General features: G+C 40.5%; 1 protein-coding gene across 1 annotated transcript in view; it reads right to left on the bottom strand.

Moving 5' to 3' along the window:
• The window catches only part of brinp3a.2 (bone morphogenetic protein/retinoic acid inducible neural-specific 3a, tandem duplicate 2), a 73,738-nt gene that overhangs the window by 17,768 nt on the left and 41,358 nt on the right, over nucleotides 1-14,612 (bottom strand). Inside the window, exon 4 of the mRNA XM_062997067.1 lies at nucleotides 2,786-2,891. Coding sequence (XP_062853137.1) covers nucleotides 2,786-2,891 — 106 coding nt within the window. The remainder of the gene's footprint in view (nucleotides 1-2,785; nucleotides 2,892-14,612) is intronic.

The following is a 14,612-nucleotide window of genomic DNA, read 5'->3' as shown; positions in this document are numbered from 1 at the left end:
GACCCTGTCGCCGGTTTACCACTGTTCCTTCTTTGGACCACTTATGATAGATACTGACCACTGCAGACCGAGAACACCCCACAAGAGCTGCAGTTTTGGAGATGCTCTGACCCGTCCAGCCATCACAATTTGACCCTTGTCAAACTCGCTCAAATCTTTACACTCGTCCATTTTTCCTGCTTCTGATACATCAACTTTGAGGATAAAATGTTCACTTGCTGCCTGATATATCCCACCCACTAACAGGTGCCGTGATGAAGATATAATCAGTGTTATTCACTTCACCTGTCAGTGGTCATAATGTTATGCCTAGTCGGTGTATATATAAGCTCCTTTACTTCTTTAAATGGATTCTATTTTCCTAAATAGCTATTGCACAAATACAGAGATAGCATAACATATTATGCATGTAAGGGCTAGAGGGCTTGCTGGAACCTGCAACAGGACTGGCTGAGAAAAGCTATCATCATAGAAGACAGAACTCCTCACCATGATGGTCTCCTCACTAATGCAGATGGAGGCATGCCAAGGCCCTCTTGAAACCTCATGGCGGCATGGTGATTAGCAATAACTACTTGGTAGTCTTTAGGCAGATTCAAACAGGTCAGAGAAAAGTCCAGGAACCCACACTGACTCAGCTAGATGTTTAAGGGGCAGACCAGCATTCTCAGCGAGTGTTAGGATCCAAGCAACATCCTCAGCAGGTGGATTAAGTGGCCTCCGTAATGTGTACTGTAAGGGAGATGACATCCCAGCAGACATTAGAAGGTGAGAGACGTCCCCAGTGGGCAATGGAAATGGGGTGACATCCCCACTAGCAGGCACTGGAGAGGCTGAAGAAGCAATAGGTAGAGGGGCGCCAGTCCCCAAGAAACCATCGCAGCCTGTCATGTTCAATGTTTGGCCTCTCCCCCCTAAAAAAGGTTCTGATCTTCTTCATGTCCCTTAATCATTCTTTTTTTTTGTTCTTTAATAATCTCGAGGCTCCTGACGCACAATAATTGCTCTGTGCACTTGTGCCATGTCAGCCAGGAAGGCATAAACCTAATCTTATCTCTCTCTTTCGGTTGTGGGTCCTCTAAGTATTTAAAATACAGTTGGCACTGTATGAGAAACCCAGCACCCAACGATTGGGAATTTCACTCTATCAGCAACTTGAAAGAGTCCCTAGATTCAGTACCGGTACAGTACCAGCCAGCAGGAGTGCCCTGTAACGGGAGCAGAGGCACAAGCCAGGTGCTCGTTCGTATGGTGGGTACATATTCCCACAGTTACTGACGCTTCACTTGTGAAGTGGCTGCATCATTTCTTTTTAGGAAATAAGAATCTTATTTGTGCTGTTCCAACAATTATCAATAATCATCAAAGTTAAGAAACATGCTCATAGTACAAGCAGGTGAATTAAGACAAGGATAATCCATGATCACAGTCAACGAGACAGGTGAAAGTCATGCATGGCAAGAATATTGAATAGAGAAGAATGGTGATGGTGAAACAACATTACTAACCACAGAACACAGAGACACTGGGGGTTTAATATTCAGAACTAGGGATGTAAGGATGCACCACAAGACAGTTAAAAATCGATTCACATGTGTAACGATTCAAATCGATTTAAATGTATAATGAAACAATATTAACTTTAAACAACAGAGGGAACTGGCGCTGTTCACCTCGCCTGGTTGACGTCACTACAGGGTTGCCAGGTTCGGAATTTTCAAGCCAATTTTATTTATGTGAGGATACTTTCTTTATTTGTATTATTTATTTATTTATTTATTTATTTATTTATTTATTTAATGTGGGATTTATTTCATTTCAGTTTTTTTTTTACACGAAAAGGGAAATGTGCACCATTGTTTCGCATAGTTTGTACCTACCTCAGAAATAAAAGTGCATTCATTATTTGGATAAATAAAAGACAAGCACAAATACAGTCTTTTATTTTTTTTGTTAAAGAGAAATAATAAAAGGAAACTTTGTCATAATTTTTCTTCAATTTCATTTTGTTTTAAAAATCGGGAAAAAAATCGTATCGTGAACCCAGTATCGTGAATCGTACCACATCGTTGTTAGAGTGTATCGTTACATCCCTATTCAGAACCATTTAAAGAGAACAAAGAAACAATGTGAGACACAATGAACAACACAGGGAGGAGTAACAAAACTCACACATTAGACAAAAATAAATGACATTCTAAAATAATGATTTACATAGCAATAATGTCTTAAAATGAATTATGTCAGCTATACCATAAGTTTTATTTTTTAAATTATTTATTTATTTGTTGTTGCGTTTTGTTGTAGTCTTGGTTTTAGTATTTTCCCTTGACATTGCAGATCCCATGGCAGCAGTAGGCACATGTCAATTTGTCAATGTGTCAGTTTGTTTGCAGCTTGTCTCCCCTCTCCATCACTCACAGTATTTATTTATTTATTTATTATTTTTTTACACAGCTTAACAGAGATAGAAATGACAAATTAGGTGAAAAACTTTAATAAAATAGTGATTAAATTACTAGCATATGTTATGTGGGGATTTATGGGGGGATTCTGCTGGCAGGATTTGGGTTTACTTGCTTCCTTAGAGAAATATAATAAAACACAATTGCTTTACATTCCTACGACAAAAGAGAGTCACTGAATAGGTAAATAAGTCAAATTCCAATTGTGATGGGTCAATACTTTATTATGAAACTGTATGTTGATGTGTAATTTAATTTGACATCATTTGTAGATTAGTTGTTGGTCTTGATAATAGAAATCATGCAGAAAAGATTCATACCTTGCAAGTGGACTTTGTTTTCAGGACTCTGAACCAAAACTGAACTGACTGAATCAAGGTTGTCATAGTTACTGCATCCGAGAGGGCCGGTTCTTGTTTCAGTTACCTGGGTAACAAGAGAAAGATTGTGGGATGATGGTTCAAACAGAAAAACAGTAACAGTGTTTACACAAACTCAGCGTATAGTTCAACTTTAATGCTGCCAAACTATTTTAATGCAACTCAATCTATTAAAAAAAAGAACATTTTATAGACACCTCGACTAGAAAACATCAAAAAAGCAGTAATTCAACCCTTGTTACCCTTGTGTGTAAAACATCTGTCATTACATGGGGGTGCAACATTGCCCATGGAATGAATGACTTGTGGGATGTGAATGCCAAGACAATGCCAGGATTTGCTTTGTTCACACTACAACAGCCTGGCTTTGCAGACACAGAGTGTGTGTGCTTGACTGGCCTGCCTGCCACTGGCTTATGACTGAAAATGTATGATGCATCATAAGAAGAATTATCAGAAAACATCAGCAATTTTATCAGCTCTACTTTTCATGTAGAAGCACTTTGTAGTTCTACAATTACTGACTGTAGTCCATCTGTTTCTCTACACACTTTTTAACCTGCTTTCACACTGTTCTTTAATGGTCAGGACCCCCACAGGACCACCATAGAGCAGGTATTATTTAAGTGGTGGATCACTCTCAGCACTGCAGTCACACTGACATGGTGGTGGTGTGTCTTTGTGTGTTGTGCTGGTATGACTGGATCCGACACAGCAGCGCTGCTGGAGTTTTTAAATACCATGTCCACTCACTGTCCACTCTATTAGACACACCTACCTAGTTGGTCCACCTTGTAGATGTAAAGTCAGAGACGAAAGCTCATCTATTGCTGCTGTTTGAGTTGGTCATCTTCTAGAGCTTCATCAGTGGTCACAGGACGCTGCCCACGGGGCGCTGTCGCTGTATATTTTTGGTTGGTGGACTATTCTCAGTCCAGCAGCGACAGTGAGGTGTTTAAAAACTCCATCAGCACTGCTGTGTCTGATCTACTCTTACCACCACAACACACACTAACACACCACCACCATGTCAGTGTCACTGCAGTGCTGAGAATGATCCACCACCCAAATAATACCTGCTCTGTGGTGGTCCAGGTTAAAAAAGTATGTTGAGAAACAGATTGACTACAGTTAGTAATTGTAGAACTACAAAGTGCTTCTATATGGTAAGTGGAGCTGATAAAATGGACAGTGAGTGTAGAAACAAAATTTTTTTTTTTAATGTTATGGCTGATCAGTGTAGATACATGTGTGTGCTACATTGGTAGTATGTCTGCATTTTGTTTATATTCCTGAAAACTTGCTCCAGTTTTGGTGGGTTTTGGGTCTCGCGCCATGCTTGTCTTGGGAGAGTGGATTGCCCCAAGCCGCAGCGTGGTGTCCCAGTTTCCTAAGATGAGACTTACTTGTAAATCCATAGAGGAAAGAGGAAAACACAAGTGGTCAGAAGATGTACCGGGAATTGCAGAAAGTTCTTCTGTCCTATTTTTCTGAGAGTTTGGTTTGGGCGTGTGGACGGAAGTGGCCTGAAAGTTCATCACATCCTGTGGCATACAGTTCTCATAATTTTATTATCCCTTTATATCTCCTGCTCTAATAGCGGGTTACAGCCACAGGATTATTATTCTATCTTGACTTGAGGTCCGGCATCGCGACTTTAAGAAAACGAGGTGTGCCAGGTTATGCTCTGACACAGATGACCGGAAGAACTCGTGATATTTACAGACATTCATACAGCTGGGAGTGCATATGACTCCATGCTCCCTCTGTTGGTCAAAATAGGTCGCACAGCAGGGCACGACTCTTCCAGTATGTGGACTGCCAAATATTAATTTAGTATCTACGTGTTAAGGCCTTAACATACTTCATGGCTTCGGTGACCAATGTGACGTAATTGCGGAGAAAGCAAACAACCACAGACGTCGCGCAGAGGCTTCGCTCGCCTTGTCACGCACATGGAAGCTGGGCGAACTCTGCGACAACGCCTGTGATTGGTCGGTAAAAAGAAGAGGCATGTCATAAAAACAAACATGGATGATTTTGAGGAGCGTTTCTCAGAGCAAGTACTGCTTCTTCTTGTAGCATTTTTTATACACTATCTCGCACATCGCATGATCATCGTTTTTCGGTAGTCATGGAACTTGATCCATGACTAACATCATAAATGTCATAAATGTCACAGTGTCACCTGCAGCTGTGGAGCAGACGCGTCAGGCAAAACAAAACCGCTGAAAGTCTGCCAGCTTATAAGCTCGTGAAGGTGCGTTTGGCTTCGTGCAACGCTCGCAAACTTAGTTTCGCAGGAAGCATGCAGAGGCCTTAACAAAGCCACTTATCCCAATGGCCAAAATGAAGAGGTAAAGGTGGAACAATGCACATTATGAAACGGATAGTTCCGGTCCTAAAATCTGATTGGCTGAGCCGCGTTCGAAGCCGTTATAAAATCCCCGATATACGGACACATATGACCACCTCACATCATTCCATATTAATACGCCACTGGAAAGAAAAAGTACAAACTTGGTTGAACACTATTTTAAGTCTTGTACTATACATGGAAATGTCCAGATTAATATAAACAGTAATCCTAATCATTAAGTGTGTGTTTCATCCAAGAAATAGTGTAATAGTGTTTGTGGAGGAATGTTTATTAAGAATGTTATGTTTGCCCTCATGTTGCCTAGCAACACTGTTAACGGACTACCTGATTTCGTGGAAGAATGCTTTTTGTAAGTGTTTTTGTAAATAAAAACATTTATAAATTGAACATTGTTGTATTTTATTATATTTTATGTTGACCGCCGTTTTATAACCGCTTCGCGTCATGCCAAAACCTCCTTCCCTGTGATAAAATCGCAGTAACGCACAGTCTCTCATGGCTTATTGCTTTATTTACTACCCTCGCAGCCACAAATGATAACAAACCCTACAAACGATATTGAGAAGGAAAAGAGGGCAAACGCCCATTCCAAATCAGAAACAGAATCCTAATTATTCACCAAGTACCAAATGTACAAGGATGAGAGTTTGTGTGCAGTGAGTTGCAAAACAGAAGTAAAAAAATACATTGGTAAAAATCCGCTGGGTTCTTGGTTAGTCAGCACCTTCTTTACCAAAGAACATGCTAATGCGTGCCTTCACACAATAAAATGTGAGAGCACACTTCCTACACACTTAAGAGGACAAAACTAAACCCATGATGAAGAATCTCAAGTGAAGGTAAAATAATACTGTGGCTGAAAAACCACAAACTAAACGACAAAAGGAAAATTTAGAGGTGGTAAGTAAAACGGCCAATTAACTACACCGATCAACCATAACATTAAAACCACCTCCTTGTTTCTACACTCACTGTCTATTTTATTAGCTCCACTTACCATATAGAAGCACTTACTACAATTACTGACTGTAGTCCATCTGTCCAGAGCAGGTATTATTTAGGTGGTGGATGATTCTCAGCACTGCAGTGACACTGACATGGTGGTGGTGTGTTAGTGTGTGTTGTGCTGGTATGAGTGGATCAGACACAGCAGCACTGATGGAGTTTTTAAACCCCTCATTGTCACTGTCACTGCTGGACTGAGAATAGTCCACAAACCAAAAATATATCCAGCCAACAGCGCCCCGTGGGCAGCGTCCTGTGACCACTGATGAAGGTCTAGAAGATGACCAACTCAAACAGCAGCAATAGATGAGCGATCTTCTCTGACTTTACATCTACAAGGTGGACCAACTAGGTAGGAGTGTCTAATAGAGTGGACAGTAAGTGGACACGGTATTTAAAAACTCCAGCAGCGCTGCTGTGTCGGATCCAGTCATACCAGCACAACACACACTAACACACCAGCACCATGTCAGTGTCACTGCAGTGCTGAGAATGATCCACCACCTAAATAATACCTGCTCTGTGGTGGTCCTGTGGGGGTCCTGACCATTGAAGAACAGGGTGAAAGCAGGTTAAAAAGGTATGTAGAGAAACAGATGGACTACAGTCAGTAATTGTAGAACGTCAAAGTGCTTCTATATGATAAGTGGAGCTGATAAAATGGACAGTGAGTGTAGAAACAAGGAGGTGGTTGTAATGTTATGGCTGATCAGTGTAGTTTGTAAGCTTGCTCAACTTTGGCACTTGCGCTTGTTAATCTGTCCATGTTCTTTGTTAGCTTAGAGTTTAGGTCCTTGTTCATGTGTGTTTTAGATTAGCATAGCATTTAGTTAGCTTTAGCATTGTTCATGTATGTTTAGGTTAGTGTTAGCATTTAGATTAGCATTGTTAGCACAGGTCATGTTAGTCAGTCTTGTCTTGTGTAAACTTGTCTTGTGTGTTTTGTTATTATTAAACTTGAATACATCTCTCTCTGTGTTTGTGTGTGTGTGTGTGTGCGTTTGTGTGTTTGTGTCCGCCCCTCTTGTCTTGTCTAGCCCAAAAGCGTTACAAATAACCACTTAATCATGATCAAGGCTTTGATGTGCACAAAAGTAGAGAAGCTCACAAGCTATCACAGCGCTCTAGAAACTTACTTTATTAAAGTTCTGCTGTACCACATGCTTGCACACTTAAACATATGATTTCATCATTTCTTCGTCTGCCACCAGCGTTTAATTTATCAACTTGTTTGTGCGACTCTTTCTTCCACATCCACGAGAAAAACAGCTTTCCGCTTCTGTTCCGATTCAAAACGTTTTCAGCTTTGGTGCTTTGGGATGGCAAATTGGTTTGGTGCCATATTTACACAGACATCTCAATTCAACCTTCTCCAAACATGCATTTCCAACACCAGATAAAATGCTTTTCTTTCTCTCCCCTTATCCTTCTATCCTGACACACTGATGCACATCTGATTCACATTTTCCCCACGCGTTTATCGCTTTGCTGATTCCTTTTTGTTCAGCCTGTCAGATGATATCAGAAAGTAAGACAAGTCTGGCTTCTGCCACTCTGTCAAAAATGCAGTGAGGAGTGCAGAGGTAGTAGCACAGGCTCAGTGCCATGCACACAGGTACACATCACAAAACGCATCGTTCGCTTAGAATCAGACTGCAAGCTTTTATAGTTTCCGGCAGGGGTGTTGTGACATATCAAGGATACTAAACTTTTAAAGTGTCACGGGATTAAAACACCGATTAAAATCACACAAAGTGGGTGGGAATAAATTCATCACAGATTTTCCAGATGCCGCTATCAGGTAATTCAGAGGCTGGCATTTAGTCATTTTTTGTATATTCTGGCCCCCACTCAGTACTAGTTTAATAGCCCTGCATTACAGTGTTTGTGACATAAATAAAATATAACATTTGATTAAAGGAACAAAATGTACAGATTGTTACAACCCCAAATCAGAAAAAGTTAAGACAGTATGGAAAATGCAAATAAAATAAGAATGCAGTGTTCCTTACCTGCAACACATTCCAAAAAAAAGTTGGGAGGGGGCAATTTAGGGCTAGTAATGAGGTGAAAAAACTAAATAATGATGTGATTCCAAACAGGTGATGTCAACAGGTGATTGTAATCATGGTTTGGTACAAAAGCAGCATCCAGGAAAGGCTGAGTCTTTGATGAGCAAAGATGATCAGAGGATCTCCAGATTGTCAACAAATGTGTGAGAGGGATTTGCATATTTCTCCCTCTACAGTGCATAATATCATTAAACCATTCAAGGAATCGGGAGGAATTTTAGTATGTAAAGGCCAAGGGTGCAAGCTTAAGCTGAACGCCCGTGAGCTTCAATCCCTCAGGCGGCACTGCATCAAGAACCGCCACTCAACAATAGCTGATATAACCACATGGGTGAGGGATTACTTTGGCAAACCTTTGTCAAGCACTACAGTACAGAGTTACATGCACAAATGTTACTTAAAACTTTACTGTGCAAAAAATAAGTCTTATGTTAACCATGTCCAGAAGCGTCAACTTCTCTGGGCTCTGAGGCATCTAGGATGGACCATCACACAGTGGAAATGTGTATTGTGGTCAGATGAATCAGCATTCCAGGTCTTTTCTGAAAAAAAAAAAAAAGGACGCCATGTGCTCTGGAGCAAAGACGAAAAGGACCATCCAGACTGATATCAGCTACAAGTCCAAAAGCCAGGGTCTGTCATGGTATGGGGCTGTGTCAGTGCCCTTGGTAAAGGTCATTTACACTTCTGTGATGGCAGCATTAATGCAGAAAAGTACATTGAGATCTTAGAGTAACATGTGCCGCCTACAGTATAAGACGTCGTCTTTTCCAGGGACGTCCAGCATTTTTCAACAAGACAATGCTGCAGTCCTGACCTGTCCCCAGTAGAGAATGTGTGGAGAATTTGAAACGAAAATGCGACAACGACGACCGTGTACTGTTGCACATCTTCAGAATGGGACAAAATAAAAGCTGAAACACTAAATCACTTGGTCTCCTCAGGGCCAAAACGTCTTTTAAGTGTGGTAAAAAGGAATGGCAACATTACAAAGTGGTAAATGCTTTACCGTCCCAACTTTTTTTGGAATGTGTTGCAGGCCTGAAATGCAGGAACGGATGTTTATTAATAAATGAAATGAAGTTGAGCAGCAATCAAATAAAAGTCAAAGTATATGTAAGAAACTGTTTTATTATTATTATTATTATTTGCAGTTTCCATGCTGTCCCAACTTTTTCTGATTTGATGTTGTAGTTTTTGCCCTGTGTAACAAGGCGAACTGATAAGCATGTGGAACGTGTTATCGGACAATATTTGCCGATAACCGCTGCTATTCAAACAGTTTCTTAACGCAGTGTTGCAAAAAGCCTAATGGCGCATTATAATCCACCTGGATGTGTGTGGTGCTGTGTCGGATCCACTCATACCAGCACAACACACACTAACACACCACCACCATGTCAGTGTCACTGCAGTGCTGAGAATGATCCATCACCCAAATAATACCTGCTATGTGGTGGTCCTGGGAGAGTCCTGAACATTGAAGAACAGCATGAAAGGAGGCTAACAAAGCATGCAGAGAAACAGATGGACTACAGTCAGTAATTTTAGAACTACAAAGTGCTCCTATATGGTAAGTGGAGCTGATAAAATAGACAGTGAATGTAGAAACAAGGGGGTGGTTTTAATGTTATGGCTGATCAGTGTATATATACTGACCATTTGAAATAAGATCAGAGCAGAAAATCAAGATCACACAGGCCAGACAGAAATCTCAATAAATCAATTAATGCTAGAAGCAATAAGGACTGACCTGCAGCTCTTATGGCCGTATACCATACTTTTACATTATGGACAGCAGTGTCCTTCATTTTTAAAGTGATTCTGTAAAAATGATTTATTCCATCATCTTTCACTCTGAAGGCTGCTGAGGTTTAGCTACATGACTGAAGCCAGACTGGTTGGTATTTAAGGCATTTAAAAATATATGGTCCACTTCCCATTTAGCACTTTTATTGACATATCAGTAGTGTGGCAGGCTGGAACAGATTTTAAGCTAAACAATGACGGCTACTCATAGAACAGCTTCACTCCTTCCCAGTACAATACCAAACTGTGTAGACCAAAGCCGGCAGGATGTATGTTGACATTTGTCCTAATTTTCTCTTCCACACCCAGTCTCTAAAAGGCCTTTCCAACAAATTGACTCGCTAAATTTCTCCTTTCTGGGAGCTGAGCGGTGAGGAGCTAGAAGCCTCATCCTTCACCCTAGTCCTATTCAATTTGGAATTCATACAGCAGAACATTTGCTCCTGTCTGTGCTGTGAATTGCAAGCATGGGTCAATGCCCCATAGAAATGATGCACGTGTCAGAGGGCCCTGATTCATTCTCCTTCACTGATAGAGCTGCGCCGTTCCGCCTCGCCCGCTGCTCCCGTCACTCAACCGGCGTCTCGGCTTTCCTCGCATGAAAGCGTGTCTCAGCGTTGACGAGACCACCCATTAGAGAGAAACGCATTCGAACTCCGCCACATCTGAGATCTGTTCTCCAGACTGTAATACAAACGTCTGTGTTTAACAGTAGTGCTGGGCTGAGGCAAGGCACTCTTACATGGACTGCAATTAGAAGGGGGTTAATTTAGGGTAAATACAGACATCTAAAGTTCTTACCGCACATTTACATTGACAGTGATTTTTTTTCCCCCTCATGAAACTCAAATCACTCTTTGTTACCTGTGGGAAGTCTCAAGGTTACCATTGACCACTTGGGCCAATGAGTAGCCAAAGCAAAATTAGACATGGTTCTTCTTGTAATGAAGAGCATAAGGTGGATCCCACACATCTGCAACATTAGAAATAGAACCCATTTGCAAATATTTAATCAAGATAGCATAATCCTCATTAAATAGGCACTAAAAAAGAGATAATCACAAATAAATAGGCATCCAAATTAATAGAAACAAAGTAACAAATGGAAGACACAAAAACATCAGCAACCCACAACAGAGAAAGTGGATAGAACAGGAATAGAACCGTTTGGAACAACCGGCCCTCAGAAACAGAACAAACAAGGAACCATCAGAGCATGCCGGCTCAGCTATGCATGAACTGAACCCCTACCCTACTGGCACTACCCACACATGAGGTGGTTTGTGTTTATTTATTTATTTATTAGGATTTTAATGTCATGTTTTACACACTTTGGTTACATTAATGACAGGACAGGTAGTTACTTGTCACAGTTACATTCATGACAGGACAGGTAGTTACTGGTCACAGCTACATTCTTGACAGGACAGGTAGTTACAGGTCACTCAAGATTTATCATTTCAGTTCAATGTCAAACACAGTCATGGAGGATTTAGAATCTACAATTAACCTGGCTGCATGTCTTTGGACTGTGGGAGAAAACCGGAGCTCCCGGAGGCAACCCACACAGACAAGGGGAGAACATGCAAACTCCACACAGAGAGGACCCAGGCCACTCTACATGGGAATTGAATCCAGGACCTTCTTGCTGAGAGGCGACAGTGCTACCCACTTAGCCACCGTGCCGGTTGGTTTATTTACATTTTCACCCCCACAAAACCACCACAAAGCAGGTATTATTTAGGTGGTGGATGATTCTCAGCACTGCAGTGACACTGACATGGTGGTGGTGTGTTAGTGTGTGTTGTGCTGGTATGAGTGGATCAGACGATCGCTCATCTATTGCTGCTGTTTGAGTTGGTCATCTTCTAGACCTTCATCAGTGGTCACAGGACGCTGCCCACGTGGCGCTGTTGGCTGGACATATTTTTGGTTGGTGGACTATTCTCAGTCCAGCAGTGACAGTGAGGTGTTTAAAAACTCCATCAGCTCTGCTGTGTCTGATCCACTCATACCAGCACAACACACACTAACACACCACCATCATGGCAGTGTCACTGCAGTGCTGAGAATGATCCACCACCCAAATAATACCTGCTCTGTGGGGGTCCTGACCATTAAAGAACAGCATGAAAGCTGGCTAACAAAGCATGCAGAGAAACAGATGGACTACAGTCAGTAATAGTAGAACTACAAAGTGCTTCTAAATGGTAAGTGGAGCTGATAAAATGGACAGTGAGTGTAGAAACAAGGAGGTGGTTTTAATGTTATGGCTGATCGGTGTATATATATATATATATATATATATATATATATATATAGGCAGTGGTGGGGCTTGAACCAGTAACCTTTGGATAACTAGTCAAGTACCTTCACCACTAGGCTACAACGTCCCATTTGGGTTTAAAATAAGAAGAACTTGCAGGACTGTTATATGTGGATAGACATGACATTTATTTACCTATACATAAGAATTAGTTCTGATCTCTACATAATAAACATAACTTTGATTGGGAGCCAAAAGTCATATGTGGCTCCAGTCCTGGGGGTCTGTCAGGGAAGTCTGGTGCTCTCATGTTTGTCGGATTTGCTGGCACTTTGTGTTGGCTTCTGGCTGTGCCTGATCTCTGACCTGTAGGACCGGAGCTGCCCACCCCGAATATAGACAAAGGCGCAGAGCTTGGGGGTTCTAGGTCATATAAACTTGTGGTGATCAGGGATGTTGGGTTGCTGTTGTTCTGCCTCTCTTGTCCGATCACTCAGGTTTGATGACGGTGGGGGAGGTGGGCGCTGATGTCCTATGAAAGCTTTCATGACCTTTTTACCTGCTCGCTCTCCCTTTTAGTTATGCTGTAATAATTAGGGGTGCCGGAGTCTAAAGCTACTCTCTGTAAAATTGATATTTTACTCTTAATGATTTCACATTGTAACTACATCTTCAGCTGTTTTACCCCGAGGTGGTTCTGACGGAACCTCTTTACCCACCCGAGGTTGTCGAGACTGCCTTGGCAACTATGCTGCTCCTGCTAGATTTGATGGGTACCAGGCGTGTTTGCACCAAAAATGTCAAGAACTCACTACGGACGTTATTACAGACTGGACTGAATAATGAAGAACTCCAATTATTTTTTTGCTTTTAGTTCGATTTAATTTTGTGTATGTATGATTTGTGTGGATTCTGTTCATTTAAGTTGTCCTCCAGGCCGCCCAAGCAGGATGGGGGTCCCTGCTGAGTCTGGTTCCTCCCAAAGTTTCTTCCTGTATTTTTAAGGGAGTTTTTCCTTGCCACTGTCATCCCTAGCTTGCTCAACAGGAGTTTTTGGTCTGTCAGTCCTGAAGTCTGTAAAGTTGCTTTGAGACAATGTCCATTGTAAAAAGCGCTATACAGATAAATCTGACGACTTGAATATGTCAGCAAAATTGAGCAAAAACTTTAATGCATATGAATGTGTAAATACATTTCAGAATTTCTTAGTATGTGATGTGGCCATATTTATATTAAGTAAACAAGGTCTGCAAACATACTTAACAGCAGGTTGTTGGTGCAGAAGATAGCACCAGATAATTTGGGTTCAGACCTTGCATTTGGTCACTGTCTGTGAGAAATTCTCCCTGTGACTTTAGTTTCATTATGAGAAATTCTTAATGTAACTTTAATATCTTTGAGCATCTCTAGTTTCTTCTACCTCTTTAAAACATGCAAAAGGTGGAACAGATGCTCCCCTAGATATGAGTAAATAGGCTGAGTGTATGATGGCATGCACGCCATGTGTTTCAGGGAATCGCCGAACACACCACAACATTAATGGATGCAGATGGTGAACCAGCCGTTGCTTTATTTCTACTTCACGCCCAGAGTAATGACAGTTCATGAAAGACTGATAAGTTACTTGGCAGCAACATGGTAAATGCTGCATCTCAAAAAAAAAAAAAAAAGAAAGAAAGAAAATAAAATAAAATAATAAAATAATAATACATAATACACATAAATAAATGCATAAATAATAATAATAACAATAATAATAATAATAATTAATAATAAAATAATAATAAATAATACACATAAATACATAAATAATAATAATAATAATAATAATAATAATAATAATAATAATAACAGTAAAATAAAAATAAATAAAGAAAAAATAAAAAAATAAAACTCCCAAAAATAAATACATACATAAATGATAATAATAATAATAATAATAATAATAATATTATTATTATTAATAATAATAACTACAGATTATTGATGTGGACACACTATATTATTACAATACCTTAACTAACTTAACTTAATTTTAACTTTACATTCAAATATATTTAAAGAAAATATATTTATATTTTATAAAAGCAAATATCCAACAGGAACCAACTTGGGGGCGATAAGTAGCGGTCACCAAATTCTGCTGGTCAAAGCTGTTTGCATGGCATGAAACTGTTCATATTCATTCAGGCATGCTTAACTGGCACAGCAGTCCAGTTCACTAGCTTTCGTTGG

Source organism: Trichomycterus rosablanca, chromosome 6, assembly GCF_030014385.1.
Source record: "Trichomycterus rosablanca isolate fTriRos1 chromosome 6, fTriRos1.hap1, whole genome shotgun sequence".
Classification (NCBI taxonomy): Eukaryota; Metazoa; Chordata; class Actinopteri; order Siluriformes; family Trichomycteridae; genus Trichomycterus; species Trichomycterus rosablanca.
The sequence above is the reverse complement of the archived record's forward strand: the minus strand, read 5'-3'. Positions and strand labels throughout refer to the sequence as shown.